Below are 19,634 nucleotides of genomic sequence, written 5' to 3'. Positions count from 1 at the left end.
AATGGCAGCTTTTCTACTTGGGGTTGTATTCTTTCCTTGTCTGTTTCCTTCTGTGAACTTTGTCCAAGTGACCTTAGCTCGCTGCCTGTAAAGCATTTCGTGTTTCTTCATTCCCATCAGCCCTCTAGTTGCAGACAAGATTGTGTACATGGTATTCTGTTAGAAATACTGCAGAAGGAGGGACTTTTGCTTGAATCAGACAAACCAAATTTCACTGTATGTTCTCTCCTCAGGTTTGTGGTTTGTGGTAGGATAATTTTGCTTTTAATTATTAAATTTTACAAAAGTAGAGCAAAATGTTAAAAAGAAAAAGCGTAGGACGAGTAAACAAGCATTGGAATCAAATCAATCTTGTCTTTTCTTTGAACATTATTATCAAGTGCTCTGCAATGACTATGTTTTGAATACACTGGAGGCTCTAGAAAGTGTTGGCCCAGTGGAGGCTGTAGATTGTTTAACCTCAAATTCCAATAAACAGTCTTCATAATCCCGTTGTCACTTTCTAGAGATGAAGGCATTCTGCAGCAAAATGTTTTTTAGGAATTTATCAGCTACACAGTGAGAGATAATTCAATAAGAAACGCAACACATATGGTGATTGGAAAAAGTTTTTTCTCTCATTTTAAACAGCTCGGGTGTATCTATATTGACCCTCACTGTTCAGCTTGAATCATTAAATACACTATGAGGATCTTCTGACGTGGAGTTACTGCTCTTGTCTCCTAGCCAACAGTTTTTAAATAGTCTCACCATGCCTTTTACAAAATCTTTCTGCCATACTTGCATAAATGTTGAAACAAAGCACTTATGTAACTGATGTTTTGTGCTAACACTGTGTTATTTCACTGAATCAGAGAATTTTAGGAACAGGATAGGTAGGAACTTTAACATCGATTTTTTACTATGCAGTTTGCACATGTTCAGCTTTGGAAGATATTATTCAAGCTCAGTACTTGTGTGTACTCAAGCTCAGTACTGTGGAACAGAACCCAAAATTTGGTTTGAATCCCATTCAGCTCTCATTGACGTTCAGGCAGTCTCTTCAGCAGGATATTTTGTGCTGATTCCTTTATTCGGGTTTTAAATGAAGAGAGCAGCTTCAACCCACTGGGTTTCTTCTGAGACTACAGGGTTTTTTGTGCAGTGATCTCTTTTTTCCTAGCTAACATCAGGATTGTTAAATCCTAGTTGCCCCTTTTTTCCATTCCAGATAATGGTGCTCGTGTCTTATCACTTAAACCTTTCAAACAGCTGCCCCCTACCAGTCAGTTTTCTCTCAGCAATATTTGTTTATTTTTCTGGATTTTTTTAAGCTACAAACATCTTTCTGGTTTAGCCACATATACCACACTACAGAAATGAATTCTAGTAGATTGGATCAGAAAACGATTTTTAATTGATTCTGCAGAAGCTGCTTTGTCAAACAGCATTATGAATAATTTGCTAAAAACATACCCATAAAATATATACCTGTATTTCAGAACGCTTTATGTTTTAATGTATTATTTCATACTTTGTTTTCTAAACATATTATTTCATATTGCAGACTGTATTCTTTTCAACCAATAATACAGAATGAAGTCAGTTCCTAAATAAAAGAATTTAGTGTAAATGGTATTTTTTTTTCCACGGTGTTTGTACTTTAAGAAAAATAGCAGTGTTTTTTGCTTTTGTCTTCCAGGCTCTCACCAGAGAGATACACCATAGCGTACAAGAGCTGAGAATAAAAGTCAAACAGGCAAAAAAAATGGAAGAAGCAAGGGCATGTAAAAAAGGCCTTTCCCAAGAGTCTGTTCAGTTGGCAGCGTCTATCCTTAATGTTTCAACAGCGGATCTTGAGGAGATATTAGAAGTAGAAGATGATGAGGTAAGTTATTTTAAGGACTTCAGTAAAAAGGGGCGAGATCTGAAGATGCTGTAATTTTCCATTCTAATTGGAAGAGAATATCTAGTTAAAGACTGAAATTTCATTGTGCATCATCTAGCATGAATAAAGAACAGAATTGTTGAATTTAAATTAAAAGGTCAGGTTAGAGATTCCTAAGGTGTCAAGACTTTGGACATACATAAATAAAATATGAATATACTGTTTTGAGCACGCAGATGTAGAGCATTACTTGAAAATCCTTAGCAGTTTCCTTTTTTGTGGGAATATTTGGCAGGGTTATACATTTTAAACAGACTTCTGCATTAATGAAAACAAAATTAGAATGTATCTTGCTGTGCCAAATTGATTCCGTTGATGATTACTTTCTTGAATTGTGATACTCATTAAAAGCATTTCTTGTAGATAAATATTTTTGGAGGAGGATCCATTGCCTTTTTCTGATGATTCTATAATACATTTTTCTGTTTTACTGTGAAATATTTGAGTGTTTCGTAAATCACCTTTTATGGAATATATATAGTAATAGGAATTGTCATTATCCAGATATACTGAGACCTGATCAAGAAATACATGAAAAAGCCTCTGCACTTATATTTAAGAAATGTCTAGGAGTTGACCATCATTGACCTGTAACTATATTTCAGTGAAGACTTAGTCTTCTCTTAGCCTTAATGGAGCTTTACATTTCACCATTTACAAACGAGGATATTCAAATGAGTTAAATAAATTTGCTTTTTATGTGTATGCATGTGTATCTATATGGGTTACAACCATGAATATAAATGTAATGGACTGATCCTTTCCCTGCTTATACACCTTTAAAAACCCTATCACTCTTATATATCCTTGTAAAGCAATTGGATTTGACAGAATTGTTGTCTGTTTGCCTCATTCTCAAAGAGACTTTTATATCCTATTTCTTTTAAGCAATGTTGGGAATGTATGTGTAAAACATGAATATACTCAATATAGGTGATGAGAGATTTCACTACATAAATTTTAAACACATATTCCATTTATCAGTGTGTAAGAAAATTGGACGTGTAAGATTTCCATATAGAGTACCTATACACATGTACCTATATAGAAAAGAACATATGATTCAAGACATGCACTAACATGGATTTATAAATTTAGCAGAGCCCTCATATTCAGTAGACAAGCTTCAAGTAACTGGTTCTGAGAGCATCATTCCTACTTCCACATGCTGTTTATTTAACATGTATCTACTATACATATCCTATACTGTTCATTATGTTCTTCTCAGATGGTGTTAAAATATTATGTATCTGTATTTTTAGGAAACAGCAAAGGCAAAAATGGAATCTGAAAAAGACAAAGAATGGCTGCTGTGTATACAGAAACTTCTTGAAGCACAGGTTATAAATTTATTTCTTCCCTTAACAAATTACAACTTTCTCCTCTGAATAGATAAGTGTTTTTACGTTGTAATTTGTCCATTGTCTTTGTAATTATGCCACCAATAATTATGTAAAGTAACGTAAAATCCTTGTTTTGGTAGCATTTCCTTTTTACTTCTCTTAAGAAATCTTAAGAGTTGGTGGATAAAACTGAAGGTATGTTAACCTACAATTTGCTATAGCTAACTTACAGCTGAAAGCTGAAACAGTGCTGAAGAAAACCAGCACAGATCTTGGCAAATGCATTAATTAAATTATTGAGACAGTGGAAAGGATCCATCCTCTCATACCTCTTAGGAAAAAGAGATTTTTTACTATGTGCCTTTAAAGTTAGTATTTGATATGGACACCTGAGGAGTTCATGGGTTTCAATGACCTTTTACTGTGGACCTGTTTCCAGTCAATTCATGTTTTCCTCATAGCCAGACAGCTGTTTATTATCGTGTCTTCCCGCATTCTCTACAATATTTTCTACTGAGACCTCGAGCAGCTTGTTAGTGGGAAGTAAATATTGATTTGGCATCCTGTCAATGCAGAAAGAATGAAAAAATTTCCACCAGAGGCCCCTCAAACATTTTCCTATCGACATTTTCTGGGCAGAGAGGAAAGCTGCATAGAGGATGACAAGGCTGAGACTAGCAGAAATCCCTGAGGGGTCCATTGAGACTGCCGCTGTGACCTGTGTGATACTTCTTCTTCTCTTTCAAGTCTTTTTTTTAATACACACAGAGTCTGCTGGGATGCTCCCCTCTTGTAAGTGATCAAGGGCAGTTTATTGGCAGGTGAGAGCCCTGCTTTTCTAGCCATAGTCAGCTTTTGTTTGGACATCACTGACAACAGACACCGACTCTTGAAACTTTTCCATTATCCTTTCGTTGTCTCCTTTATTCAGGCAATGTGTAGCTGATATCTGAAATGAAATAAAGTTTGATTTATAAATCCGATGTTCCTAATGCATATTCACTAGCGTGAGTCCATTTGAGATGCCGTTCATGTGAATGATTGAAAATATTTTGGTAATCATTTCAAGGGAACAATCTCTTTCAGGTTGAAATGTTTTATCACTGATAGCTTTCATGCTTAGATTATGACCTGTGACCAGATTTTTTAAGAAATGACAGGTTTTTCCTCTGTCTTTATCCAAACTTTCTGCCATTAAGTCTGCTTAATTGCTGCAGTGGAGATGGAAATATCAGTTTACTTTTACTAGCTTGGTCAGAAATATTAGCATTTTAGTTTAAACACTTTGTAGTGTTACGTGAAACTCAGAAGTAGTGGAGAACTACTCCTATTCATGAAATTGCTCTCGTAATTTTTTTTAAAAACCTATCAATTTCAATATTCTGTTTATATTACTGACTCCAAAATATAAATCAGATAATACGATGAGGAATTCTGGTTGTATTTTTGTTGTCGTTCTTCAGCAGATTGTTAGAAAATCCTACACAGAATTTTATCACTTCTCATTCGATGTATGGAGACAGCCAGAGCCAGGGCATGGAGAGTGGGGGGGGGTTATTCACCGTGTAACCAAACCTTATCGAAAGCTGGGGCAGCTGACTGCGCTTGGCTACATCTGTTTGTGTACAAGTTCACAGTGGTTTTCAGTGGTTTTTGCTCCATCTTGTGGGGTTCCTCTGGAGGATCTCCGAAGGTAAAAGTAATTCTTAGCAAATCAATCTTTAGGATCACAAAGGAATTAGTGCTTTTTTAGGTGCTGCCTGCTCTGCTTTTCCTTTCTGTCCTTGCTAATTCACATGGATGGAAATTGCATAGATTTCTTAATTTCGGCACAGCTCACAGAAGAGTTTTTTGCCCTTTTAATTGCTTAATTCATGCCTTGTCCAAAGATTGGTTGTGATTTCCTTTTTTAGACATCAGTAGTATTTCTGATCAGAAAACTCATGCTCATGAAGGAATTAAAGCTTTCTGCTAGAACTTTGCTCAGAAGAAACTGCTTAGAGGTACAGGTTGACAAGCTGAACTCCTCTGTATTCTGAAAAAAAAGGTGCAGGCTTGCTCTTTTCTCTTAATCTGAGAAAATGTTCAGAAGGAAATTGCATCAGATCACTTAATATTGCAGTTTGATATAGTGTCTTTTTGTGCCATTGAGCCAGGACTTTGGAACATAATTGCCCAGCAGTATTGATTTAATTGCCTAGGTTTATTTGTGGACTCCTAATTATTGACTGGAGGTAAATTTAATGGAGAAACCTTTATGAACACTGGGAAACTGCTGCTGTTGCTGTTGTACATAATGAACTGCATCATATCCCTTTAGATCATTCTTCAAGCTAATTTTATTCCACCATGACAGTATGATAACGTTTAAAATGTCATAGACATTTTATTTTTATTACTGACATACGCCATTTTACTGCTGCATGAGATTTTTGGGGGGGACTGGGGCAGCACTAGTTGCTTTTTACTGTCATTTTATAGATTCCCCTAAGTGTAATCATAAAGGATAGCACACCTCTGTTTTACACCTCATCCATACCTTTATTTGCTGCATGCTTATGTCTTAAGAAAGTGTAATTTCCTTCAGCTTTACAAAAATGTTAATAATTCCATGCTAAATATTTTTGCATTCATGAATGTCCCCAGTCAGAATTTGTGTAGCCACTTTACCAACCGCTGTAGAACCATATAGGAAGAAACTTAAAATCTGATAGAGACATCTCTGCTTCAGGATGTAGTTATGTACAAAAGGATCATCTAATCTGGAAGTACACCCATGTTCTGAATTCTGCAGTCAGTAAAAATCACGAGCTGTCTAAACCTACATCTGGAATGGCCAACAGGTGCTTTTTCCACTTTATGTGTTCAAACTGCAATACCCAAGGACTACAGTCACTGAAGTATAAAAATGAAACATCGTAATAACTGATGACAGTTAATAACTGGATGACAGCTAGGAGATTCTCTTGCCTTTGAAGAACTCACTTGTAGAGAGGCTTCACAGGAACGCATGCAGATACCCAGTGTCCCTGATGATGTATAGAGACACTGAACTCCTTGTGTGTGGACATGGGAGAGAGAGCCCAGGAAATATATTGCATCACAAAATATTGGGTATCTGGGAGTTTGTAGTGTTTGTGGAAGGAGGGTACAATTATGGACGTCTTGATATACAGGTATGTCGATAGTTTGCATGAGGCTTTTAATCACGTGGGGTATTTTCTCCCACATCACCTGCTTGTGTATGTCTTGTTATTTGAACCTGACACAATGTAGTAACATTCTCTGTTTATAATCAAGAAAAAAACTTTCTCTAGCTTTTTTTCTATTACAAGGAGCCTTGTGTAATCAAATTGAAAGGCTGACTTCTTTTCACAGCTTAGACAAGATTTCTTACCACTCAAGGCTTTCCTTCATTGTGATTGATTGTAAGGGAGAGCATCTCTGAACAATCAGTTATTAATTCTGTACGTGAGTACATGTTAACCCCAATCTAGATTACTAACGGAAGTCTCTCAGAACTATTTTTTTAGTAAAATACAAACCATTTGCGTAACTCTTCCAAGCACTGTACCAAATGTCAGAATTGATTTATCAGGTCCCTTATCAGACACAGAGCAGCTTTTGTCTTCCCTCCCTCTTCCTGAACTCCTCAGGATATTGCATCTCATATGAGGCTGCCTAATGAAATCTTTCCTCTCATGACCTCATTATTAGTATACAAATCATATTCCAGTAGTTAAAACTTCCAGAAAAACTCCCTCCCCTTTGTTCTCTGGGCTCTCTGTAGGTATTTGTATAATCTGTCTCTAGAACACAGACTTGGAACAGCATATTCACTCCTCATCAGTAAGGATTTTCTCTAACCCATTTTTAGGATTTACACTGGATTTTAAATGCAGACTTCCTCTGGTCTCATCTGCGAATATACAACAACAGCCATGGTTGTTTCCTTTCAAATGTTCTGGTTGGAGCTCACCTGTTCTGCTTCCTTTGGTCTCTCTCCAGTCTGCATCTTTCTTAATCCTTCTCTTGAATAGGTCTCTTGCTCATTGCCTGTTGTCTGCTCAATGCACACGTGCACATTCACTTGCTTACACATGCACACACTGACCACGGTCACCACCTCACAGTGTTTTACATATTTGCACCTTAAAAAGCAGCAGTGGTGCAGATCAAATCTTGCTCTGGGTACTGTTAACATCATATACATACAGCTATCCCAGAGGAGAGCAAACAAAGAATAATAATGAAATGAGGCATATCTCAGTATTCTATTCTACTGTCTTACAGTTACAGTGATATTTGGAAGTTTGGGTCATTAAAAATTGGCATTACTGCACTTTTGCTTGAGGTCATTCTTTGTGGTTCACACAATTTGAGTTGAGGAAGTTTTTCAGCATGTTTTGTTGAGCAAATTTATTACCCTGAAGATCCATGTGGGGAGATTTAAAATAGCAGTAACCACTAATTTGTATATTCCAGAAATAAAATACCATTGTTTCTATGTACATTAACACATTTTAGAGTTTGTGAAACAGAGGCCAAATAATGATAGAGTCCATGAGTTGAGATGTTATGCCTCATTGGAATAACAACATTTACTTGCTCTCATGACCAGTCTTTTCACTGGCAGATCAGGAGGCTGTGTGGTTGTGCACACACATGTTATGTGAGACTCAACAGTATAGTGTAAGGTCAACAGACATAACTAGTATATTTTTTTTCGGAAGGGATCTTTGGAAGAAGCATACTCAAAGTAGGAATAGATAGTTGAAAGAAATAGGAATAACTACCACCATTCCTGACTCTTCAGGATCATATTACCGGATACCAAGATACCTCTCTGATGTTTAAGAAATATGCCATTTCACCCACATGGCTTTCTAGTCTCAGGAAAGAAATCTGTAATTTTGGTAATGGTAAATAAACAAGGAATCTTCAAATGTAGGTGAGCTTTCTCTCTTAAATTTTCTGAATTAAAACAAACAAACAAACAAACAAAAAAGCCAGTTAAATACTACTCCTAAAGCCTGCCGTAATATACTGATTTAGGATTGCTATCGCTGTCAGTGCTCAGTGTTTGAATAAATTGCCTGTGGCACAGATAACTGAAAACCACTTGAAGGAAGTATCATTCTGTATATAATTATCACTGGTATAAACAAGATGCTCCTTAGGTGTGCACTTAGCACTCGCTGAACTCCCAAAGCCTTCCTCAAGCATATGGCAAGTTTGGAAACTGGGATAAATACTTTGGAGTAGAGACATCTTCAACAGTTCTGAAGTTCTGGGGAGAAATGTAAAGGGAAGCTTCCCAGGATAGTTAAAGAGTCATCATTAAAAGTAAACCTGACAGGCTTCTATTAAAGATGAAGACTGTAGAGATCATCCAGCTCTGGGTGTCGGCACGGAAATAAAACCAGATAAAAAAAGTACAGCATTTTCTCTGAAACCAGCAAATGTGAAATAATGACATAACGTTCAACTTTCAAATGCTCTTGATTTAAATGAATGATTTAAATGGAAAGACTTCTTTAAAAATCAGTTTGCTATGACATGGAAGCCACAGAGAGTAGTGAGCGGCAAGTAAAATGTAGATAGAATGATATGAACCAGAGGCATCAATAAGAAGGCATTCATCTTGGACAGAACATTAAGGAGGTAAGATGTATCAAAAATGAATGCACTCAAGCTAGGAAGAAGAATTAGGGACATTGAGGTAATGGTATCGTGTTCTCGTAAAAACACATTTAGACAAGGAAGGAGAGCAATTAGAGTGAACAGGATGCCGGGGTCGGTGCTTTTAAAGCACGGTAGCAAATAAGTGTCACAGAATTTCAGATAAAATTAGGTGTTGCTTACTCTGAATGCTTAGTGAGTTGGATCCCTCTATTCCTCAAAATTCACCAGAAAAGATGGAGATGGCTGACAGCTGTAGATGAATACTAGAAAATTCTTATCATAGAGAGAAGTTATTTGTGACAGATGGAGGCACGTCTGGTCAGCAGGTACAGAATACCATGTCCAATAGAAGAGAGTAATAATGCATATTAGCAGTCTCTTCCTGTGACTGCAAAGTGACCGCTGAACAGAAGACAGGAGTCCTATTATAATCAGTTCATGGCAGGTACTTGCTGTTAACAAGTTTTTCCTTGCTAATAATTTAGATATTTTTTTTCTGACTTATTAATGGTGATAAGTATTAGTAGACTGGGATTCTCTCCAGATATGTAGGTCACTCTGAAAGCAATGCCTCCTATTTATTTCTGTGAAAACTACAACAGATACAAAGAGCACAATAGAGCTTTTTGATAGAGCAGATTCTCAACTGCAAAATGCTTTCTCAACACAATCACTACCATTAGCTATGCATTTTTGCTAGTGGTGAACAAGAGCCAGTATGTCATGCTCATCAAAATCTGCACCAGCAGAAGTGACCCACAGTTGCTGTCACCACTGCTGAAATGCACCACCCACCACCTCACTGGGCTCACACTGTCTGGCCTCCATAAACATTCAGCAAGCATCAATTAATGTCAATAGGTACAAGATTTTCTGCATGGCAGAATTCAATGCCTTTGCCTCATACATGTTTCCATGTCAGACACCATTATGTCAGTGTTCCCCTCTACTGCCATCTGTTACACGACGACAACATGTAACAGAATACTGATGGGAAGCTTCTGCCACCACTGCTGTAACACCAACATCTGCCTTTGATGTCATGGGCCAACACAGTGAAATATGAGGCATTACTTTCAAAGCAGCCCTTGTATAATTTCAGACATTAGGAGATAGCATTTGTGTTTGGTTTGGTGTTTGGTTGGTGATTGATCTTCTCAACTAACTGCTAAGTTTTTGCTAATTTATTTCTAGTGGCCTTATAAAAATAAAATGAACTCTGTTTCTGACATGAATGATGGCTATTACTTTTTCTGTCACCACGGGTCTCGCTAGGATTTCAAGAAGGTTGACAGAGCTCTCTGAAGCAGCACAGTAAAACTGTTGGGTTCTGCTCTGACACAGAGCTGTCCCCCCTGTGGGTGCAGCTGCATGGAGGAGCATTCTGTACTCCCTCCACAAGTACTTCCCAACACACCGCAAACTCATGCAGTCTGTGATAATGCAGTGATGGAGGAAAATATATACCGTCACTTTCTTTGAAGACACTGCAAATCTTTTATACCAGAAGAGATATCAAATAGGTTTTTGATTATTATTTTTTTTCCTGCAAATACGTAAATGCGAATCTTTGCTAACGTATTTTGGAGGAGCAAGTTTTTGTCTGTTATCCCTGTCCATACAGTCAGAGCTTCTGGGGCTTGGGGGTTTAGGTTTGGTTTTATTAACAGGTTTTCGTGTATGTGTCTTAAGTTGCTGCGGTTGCCACAACACTGTGGGCTGTACTAGTAGTTCTGTCTCATCCTCCTGAGAGTAGAGAACATGCACTACCACTTCTGCATGCCCTAGAGATGACTGTAACCCCTTATTGATCAGCTGGTTGAAGATAAATGGCAGAGATGCTAGTACTGCAGTTTACATCATTAACATGGTCAGTAAAGCATGAATTGTTCAATAAGGCGTTTATCTTTTTTTCATTTTACTCTGTTCTTTTATCATTTTTATGGTGGTGTGCAAAGTTCTAGGCACTAACCAGACAGGTGAACTTCAAAGTTCAAGATCTGTGCGTGTATGGTAGTTGTCAGAACTAAGTGAAATCTAACAGCCGAAGGAAATTTAAATGTTTTTAACATGAAGAAAATAAAGTTAAATGACCATTTTTCTTGCTATATTTCTTTTTCAGTTTCCTTTTGCCTCATATTTACTGGATGCCATACTGGCAAAATTAAATGAGAAGAAGAAACTCGGAGAAGAGTACAGTTCTCTCATGAAGCACAGTGTAACATAGGAATCTTCAAAAAGGGCGACTAAAGTGTGTGCTGTCTAACAATGTTTTTCCTCGTCGCATAAAGAACTGTCAATATGCATGTTCAATACATAAGAAGAAGCTGTGAACTAATTAATTGTTGAACAAGAGGAATTAATTATGTTCCTGTTTATAAAGACGTGTAGTGTTTCATTCTGTTCCATTCTTGAAGACAAAAATTGCTGCACATCAATACAAAGTTAAACTTGAATTTCCTTTAAATGCTTTGGCAGTGCATAGCAGCATGAGCTTTGTAGAGAGAGGATGTTTTTGATATGACCAATAAAAATCCGTACAACTCAGTAAATACAGATAACACCCAAGTAACTCCTGATAGTACTGGTCAGAATGGTAGAACTAGGATTTACAAAGAATATGAGAATATAATTGCCATTTTGAATACCTTATTTTGGCCTTTTTATAAATGCCAACTTTACGATATATGCCACATAACATATGCACTCTCTCTGTCAGTAAATGAATGATTGTAGAAGGAAAACTATACAATGCAGAGTAATAATCCTCAGAAAAGTTGTATTTTCTTCTAAGTTGGAAGGCACTGTGTGCGATGAATTCAATTATATTTTTGAAAGTTCACTACAATAAAGTTATTTCCAATGTGGAATTTTTTTTCAATTAGTAGTTCCATCAGAGTTTCAGTTCTTCCTCAGCTAGTATCAAACTGCAAGCCCTCACTTTGTTTGGGAAAATGGTATAGAGTTTTCTTTTTTTTTTCCACTAAGATTTCTCTGGCAGTACTAAATGATTCCTCCTTCCTTGATCATAACATTTTGTATTCTTTTCAGCCATCCTATGTGAAAAAAAAAAAAAGAAAGAAAGATTCCTGAGCTCATGTTTTACTGACATTTAGCTCTTCTAAATGTTTTTTCATGAATGGGTATTTTGTTTTGGGTATCACAAGCTTTCTCATTCCAAGCAATTCTGTGCCTGGTTTTGATGAGAGGCCATTTGTACCAACAAATTCACTTTCCTTATGTGATGCCACTACTTCCTCAGCTGCTCCTTGGCAGCCAAGGGTGGGACACACCTGTGACATAAACATACACTGGACATTTTCACAGAATCACAAATTTGTAGGATTTGGAGGGGACCTCTTGATGTCATCGACTCTAACCCTCTGCTTTAGCAGGGACTTAGAGAACCTACAGTAGGTTGCACAGGAAAGGATCCAGGAGGGTTTTTGACAGTCTCCAAAGAAAGAGACTCCATAACCCCTCTGGACAGCCTGTTCCAGTGCTCTGCCACTCTCTAAAGCTCTTATATTAACATGAACCTTCCCGTGTTCCAGTTTGTGGCTATTGTCCCTTGTCCTGTTGCTGGGCACCACTAAAAAGCCTAGACCCATCTTCTTGACACCCACCTTTTAGATATTTGTAAATATTGATACAAGTACTGATCCTGTCAGTCTTCTCCAGGCTAAACAATCCCGGGTCTTTCTGCCTTTCCTCAAAAATGAAATGCTCTAGGCCCCTCTGCTGGACTCTCTTTAGAAGTTCCCTGTCTTTCTTGAACTGAGGAACCCAGAACTGGACACAGTACTCCAGATGTGGCCTCAACAGTGCAGAGTAGAGGGGTGATCTGCTGGCCACAAACTTTTTTATGTACCCCAGGATACCACTGACGTTCTTGCCCACAAGGGCACACTGCTGGCTCATGGCCAACCTGCTGTCCACCAGGTTGCCCAGGTCCTTCTCTGTAGAGCTCCTTTCCAGCAGATCACCCCCTAACATGCACTGATATGCGAGGTTATTGCTCCCCAGATGTAGGACTGATTACTTGCCCTTCCTGAACCTCATCAGGTTCCTCTGTCTTCCTAACTCTCCAGCCTGTCGTCATCCCCTTTAATGGCAACGCAACCTTCTGATGTGTCAGCTACTCCCAGCTTCATATCATCAGCAAACTTTTGACCTTTTATGTTGTCTTGGGCAATGAAACAACTCCATGTAGTGGAATTTCCCTCAAATTAATTTATTGCTAATTAACAAGTTTTTTATTATTCACTTTGGTAATGAGAAATCGAACAAATAAACAAGCAGTTGGGGAGCAGCTTGCCTTTGCTGCTCCCTGCTCACAGTTCTCCTGCTCCTTGCTACTTGGGGTTGAGCAGTCAGTATGTTTCTTGTTTCTCCCTTCCCTGGGGACCTCTGGCACCTTTCCTGGCCTTTCTTCTGCCCCAGTGTCCCTTATGCATCAAGCATAGGCATCAGTTCTGTGATCAGGTACTCCCTTTTATTTTATCTCTCCTGCCCTGCTTGGTTTCTGATTTTTCCATCAGTGTCTCTCTAGCCCAGGGCCATCACCTCACTCCCTGAGCCCCATGTTTAGCAGCACTCCGGGCCCTGTGATGGGCACAATACTGGGCTGTAGTGTGCACATGGAGCCAGAGCTAGAGCCAGAGCTAGAGCCAGCTGAGATAAGATGAGGGCAGACCCTTAGGGCTCGCATCCATTCAAAGCCAAGCCCTGCATCCACCCCCTAAAACCCAGTCCTGTGCTTAACAGTGTCATGCTAATAGGCTGTCTGCCCATCTAGTCCACGTGTTAGCTTGGAAGCCTAACTATGAGACAAACCTCCAAGTCTTAAGTTCATAGTGATGAAGCACATGGTTAAGCACTGGACACAATGGTCAGAAACAAAAATAAAAAATTTGTATTACCCATGTTACTTTTAGCCACTTTGAGCCTGCATTGCATGGCATTCCCCACTGTGGCTTCAAGATGTTTAGTTGGACAGAAGTACTTGGCCTGTTATAGAGAGCAGACATCAGAGAGCTTCATTAGAGGCCTGGCTTCTTGCTTCAGCCATAGATTTCCATGCTCTCTAATCTACTAAGGTAATGAAATGAGCTTTCAAAATCCATCATGGTCTGTACAGCACTGCTTTTTTACTTTCTAAATTTAATACTACAAAAAGACACAATTTCTCTCTGCCATCCCTGCTGGTCTGCTTAGAGGAGCCAGTGTATGCAAGCTGTCTGCGCCAGCAAAAACAAAAAACACTTCTCAGTCTCCCAAGTAGCCTTTTTCTTACTGGTGCCCCCTAAGATAAACAAATGTAAAGGGAGGCAGCAGGAATCCCTTACGTTTGCTACGCCAAGTTGCTCCTTCTGACTCGGAGGAGATTATCTTAAATGATATCTTTTAACAAATAGGTTTTAAACCTCTACCCCCAACACAAGTGTCATGTTTCTTTGTCTCCTTTGACATGCAATAAGGAAATGTGGCAAAAAGCACATTTTGAAAATAGGTATACATGAACATACTGATGGTCCCCCTTGGATTCTGATGTCTTTGATGTCTCTTCTGTATCATCTATTACTTCCTTGGGTCAGTGGCACATGTTTTTCTTTGCAAATTGGCTTCCAGCCTCCAAGAGCACTAAGGTGGTGAGCAAGGTTCAGATTGTTATTCATTACCTCATTCATTCTTTCATGCCATGGAAATACCAGACCAGCCCACTTGGACTCATCCTCAGCATAGAGCGTAGGAATTCTTAGTTTATCTTCATTCCTGTGCCCCTGTTGTGCCTTCCTGGTGGGAAAGGAGGAGAATGGGCAATGCTGAAGTGACCTCAGCTGTAGCCTTTACCCCCAGCTCTGACACCTCCTGTGGTCAGTGCACTTTCTGCAGAGCTAACCATCAGGACCGCTTGTTGTGGGGAAAAAAGTTTAACCACCTCTGCTCTCTCCTATCTCTCCTTCAGTAGGACTGAAGAAAAGCTCAGCATCTGAGCTGAATGTGGACAACTGAAGACTGCACTGATCTCAGGAAAAGAGGGGAATCTTTTAAGAGAAAGGAAGGAAATACTACACTTCTGAAATAATGCCAGTCTCTCAGTAAAAGTGCAGGATTGTGGTGTTCTGCTCTTTCTGCTGTAATGTACAACATGCTGTAAGCATGGCATGTTCAGAAAGCAGTCTCCCCATAGTACTGTGGGCTTTGGCTAGACTTCCTTCACGTGCTAATAAGTACCACCCCACCCTGCACTACACATATTCCAGATTTAAAAGTGCTTGTTTCATTATCAAATGCAAAATTAAATACAGTGCACAGTGCGGCAAGATTAAGGTTGCTGTATCAAGTCAGTGTAAGTAGTTGTCATCATCAGCCTTTAATGACCATGACACATAACTCGTCTACTATTCAGGTGAACTGCAATTTACCTTGCCTGCTCCTCTTTGGGCAGTGTCATTGCATGGGGGATTTTCTGGATGCATCCAAAGAAGAATCAGCTGCATAGACAGGTGCCAATTTGATCTATCCCTGTATATGTCTGTTGAGAGGCTGGGCTGAGATGGGAGGAGAACGATTATAGCTGACATAAAACTCTAAAACCATAATGAGAAACAGAAGAAAAACAAGTAAACAAGTAAAAACATATCTTAGATTTTATGATGAAGAAGAGCAAATAAACACCTTATTACTGTCCATGTGTTCAGTGAAATTATAGCACAGAAATTATTGGTGCTCTTTCTGGAGAATTCACTGGAGAGCTTGTCAAGTATCTCTGACAATGTTTCTCAATCTGATAAAGGTATTTTTAAAAAATATTTATTTCCAACACATCTTATATAATAATGAAATTGAAAAATGAAGTATCAGCGTTATTCTAAGAAACATTTTCATCTAGTTTGAGATACTTTTGTAAGAAAAAACATGCTGACGTTTGGAATAAACCAATTTTTCACATAACTCTTTTACTAATGTTAAATTCTATTTCCATAATTAATTCTTCCTTCTAAATTCATTTTTGTCCTGCCTGCAGAAGAAGTGAGGGCTTCTGAACGGTTAAAATATCCTCTCTCATACGGACCAGCTGTGGACTGTACAACTACAACACAAATTAGCACAGAATTGATTCTGATTTGAGGAGAAGGATCAGATTGAATCTCTTGAGATGCTATTGCTAACAAATGTAAATATAAAATATTATAAAAGGTGATGGTATTTTCGACTAACTGTACAAATGAACACTCAAAATTATCTGTTTCTGTCCTTTTACATTCTGGTGCTTTCTGATATGACCTCTAGATGGCAAACTTTCACAAAAAATGGGTTCCGTGCTGACTTCTGGACTCAGTTGTGAGTGGTTTCACCTGTGCATCCCAAGTAGGATATTTTATTCCTGGAAACTCTGAGGCGCTATGCCAGGACGACCTGACACTCAGGCTATAATAATTTATATTGAAAAGTGAGATATATTGGCTATTTAGAGCCATTATGTGAGGTGTTGCAGAGACAAGATACAAAGAGCACTTATATTTGATAGAGCAAATACTCAGCTACAAAACTCTATTTGTAGACATACTCACTGCCATTAGTCAATTCATATGGATGACCTGGTGGAAATACTCTTTATTTCATTGTGTAACAGCTGTGTGTGGCTCCCTGGAAAGTGTCTTGGGTTCTGTGTCACTGTTGCCATTGCTGAAATGTACCACCCACCACCTCACTGTGCTCACATCCACTATTAGGTCACCATAAATATTCAGCAAACATCCATGAAAGGCAATCAGTGCCATTTTTTCCACATTGAGTAATTCAGAGATACACCTTTGCTTCATGCATATTTTCATGTCAGGTCTTTCTGTCAGCACCTCTGCTGCCATCTGTTACACAGCAACAAAATTAATACTGTTGGGAAGGTTCAAATTCTACTGTTGTACCACCAACATTCACTTCTAAAACTGTGGGTTGACATAATAAAATAGAAGGCATTGCTTTCAGAGCAGTCCTCATATAAATACAAATATATGCATACATGTATGTCTGTGTGTATTTATATGAGGGCAGCTCCTAAAAGACACATATGTATCTATATGAACGTATGCATGTATATGTGTGTGTATGCACGCACGCACACACACACATGTATATACATAGAGAGAAAACTTTGGAATTGTGCAGAGCTTCAAAGTTGTGAAAATGTTCTAATCATTTCAAAAATCTTTATTCTGTACTCTAAAATGTCAAAGTCTGCATCTGTCAGTAATGACTTCTCACTTTATGTTTCTCTAGTGCCATCTGTCTAGCCCACACAAATCCTGATTTACCTTGATGGGAACCAATCAGAGGCTTCCAAAAGATAGACCTCTTATGACAAATGGTACCCATCTGTTTCTGTCATGAGGATTTATCATTAGAAAAGGTATGTCTCCCCACGTGCTTCAGTACTTCCCCATTGCCTACATAATCCTGTTATCTTCTGTTGTGCGAAATAGAGCAATAGAAATTCTTACATATATGAGATTGCAGCAATATAGTATGACCCAATGGTCACAGTTGAGAGTAATTCAAGGAGAAAATCAAAACAGATCAAAATGTTTATGTAGTAGTTGTCAAGCAATATCTGAATCTTTGCTATCTAAAAATGATACAGCTATTTGCATCTTTGTTTTTCTCTGGATGTCTTGAAGTCAGGTGTAGTAGTGTCAATAGAATAAAATAATACTCTGGACCTTTGAGTCCTTCAACTCCATTTACTTCCATGCTTTATTATGTTTTGTTATGGACTACTATCTTACATAAAATAAGGGTCTATTTTTGAGATATTCTGATCTGGAATTTCTCGGGGTATAATGAATGATCAAGTCAGTACAGAATACTCCCTTAACTATGCTGTAGTCATATATTCACAGATCAGTTCAGTTGTGCTGCTACACGTGCAGAGGTTTGTTTCTTTCCTCCAGGAATGCACAGAAGTTATGAAGTCAAGAAAGTATGTATTCTTAATTCTGACCATCATTCACTTAATTAAGTTAACTGCCTTTTATGTTTCACCTTTACAATTGAATTAATATTTAATTAGCTATCAGCTGAAAATTAGAACATGAAAAAATGCCACTTTCTGTGGCAGTGTGCCTCAATTTGAGCATCACTGTTGGATAGCTTTGAGTAACTAAATCTGGATATCAGGTGAAACATCTCCAAAGCCAGATAAGTAAGCAGAGGATCTAGCTTGCTGATGCTGTTGTCTTAATATCCTAGTGAATATGCTTACCTTTCTGAAGTAGTGCTATTCTCCAGTCTATCTTTCTGTACCTATTTATGCAGGAATGCATAAACCCACTTAGCAACTGTTTTGCACTGGAAACTCACAGCTAAGTGTTTATTTCAAGAGATTCTCGTCTGTGTATTGCCATCATCACAAATAACTATAGTCAACAGAAGTGTTATCTATAGCTTCTCAATGTGAAAAACAAGGTTTGCAGTTGTAAATTAATAATATAATTATTGCTATTCTAAAAATACAGAATAATGTATGTATAGAAAATTAAGTGATTCGGATGTGCTATATCCTCCAAAAAGCATGGATACGGCTCAAGACAAGACAAGACAAGAATTTATTTTCAAGCATTAAAAAACAAGTGATGCCACAAGCTGGAACAAGCAAGACATGAGTTTACCCCAGAATTTATGATCTCTTTTAGACAGAGATAATGACCTGAAATCCCCAAGATACTACAAAGTAGGGCCTCACTGTGCTGATTCCAGGAGGTTCTGCCACATCTGTGGCTAAAGGAGATCTGAGACTACAGTGCCCAGTCCCAGATGTGATAGGATGGCTCCTGCAACACTTACCACAGAGCCATCACAACAGGTTCCAGTGGCAGGCCTGCCATCTTTAGGAAAAAGTGAAATGATGACTCACATCGAAGGTTGGCCCTGGAAAGCCAAACAGCAGTTCAGCAGCAGCAGCAGACAGGGCCAGGGACAGACACCCTGGGACATGACTCATGCTGTGCAGATGCCCAAGCCCCAGCATGCAAGGGCTCCTGATGTGAAACCAGGGGTGCTGGTTGAAGGTTGCCAGAGAAGCTTGTCAATGTAGCCCAATTCATGGCTGTGACAGTGTTTTCTTTGCTTTTCCTGGAGATCAGAGATCATTTTTCACTCCTGCTCTTCAGGCTCCCTTTTGTTGCTTGTGTCTTAGTTCGGGGTTGATTACTTGCACTTTCCTGGTTTCTGCTCCAGTCCTGATTTGGTTTCTGTGCAAGTCTTCACTGGTAGGATTATGTGACTGTGAAGTTAAAGGATGTTCATGCCTCATTAACCTAGCTGCTGTTATCTTAATATATTATTTCAGAAGTAATGCATACTATATTAAAAGCCCTGTAAAGTATATGCCTCTGAACTAAAAGTGCTCATGAAAATAATCTATTATCTTAGTTCATCACTGACTGATGATCATCATCTGTAAAAGAGAGCGCAATGTAATGCTGCTGACTCTTATGCAGTAAGTAAGTTCAATTGAAAAAAAAAAAAAAAGAAAAGAAAAGAAAAGAAAAGAAGAGTGATTTTTTTTTTTTTTTAAATACTCCCTCAATGAAGTATTATCCTTCACACACTGGAAGTTCCTATGAAAGGGAGTGGTTTCTGGATATGTTCTCAGTCTTTTAGGTCTGAGACAGTCA

At 38.4% G+C, this 19,634-nt stretch overlaps 1 protein-coding gene across 3 annotated transcripts in view; it reads left to right on the top strand.

Moving 5' to 3' along the window:
- CNTLN (centlein) overlaps nucleotides 1–11,793 on the top strand; it is a 187,176-nt gene extending 175,383 nt beyond the window's left edge. For all 3 annotated transcript variants that reach the window (XM_052701101.1, XM_052701102.1, XM_052701103.1), the window contains 3 exons: nucleotides 1,682–1,867; nucleotides 3,190–3,267; nucleotides 11,078–11,793. In XM_052701101.1, coding sequence (XP_052557061.1) covers nucleotides 1,682–1,867; nucleotides 3,190–3,267; nucleotides 11,078–11,182 — 369 coding nt within the window. In that variant the 3' untranslated portion in view covers nucleotides 11,183–11,793. The remainder of the gene's footprint in view (nucleotides 1–1,681; nucleotides 1,868–3,189; nucleotides 3,268–11,077) is intronic.
- Nucleotides 11,794–19,634: the final 7,841 nt, after the last annotated feature.

This window comes from Tympanuchus pallidicinctus, unplaced genomic scaffold (assembly GCF_026119805.1).
Source record: "Tympanuchus pallidicinctus isolate F22 unplaced genomic scaffold, pur_lepc_1.0 scaffold4, whole genome shotgun sequence".
Lineage (NCBI taxonomy): Eukaryota > Metazoa > Chordata > Aves > Galliformes > Phasianidae > Tympanuchus > Tympanuchus pallidicinctus.
The sequence above is the reverse complement of the archived record's forward strand: the minus strand, read 5'-3'. Positions and strand labels throughout refer to the sequence as shown.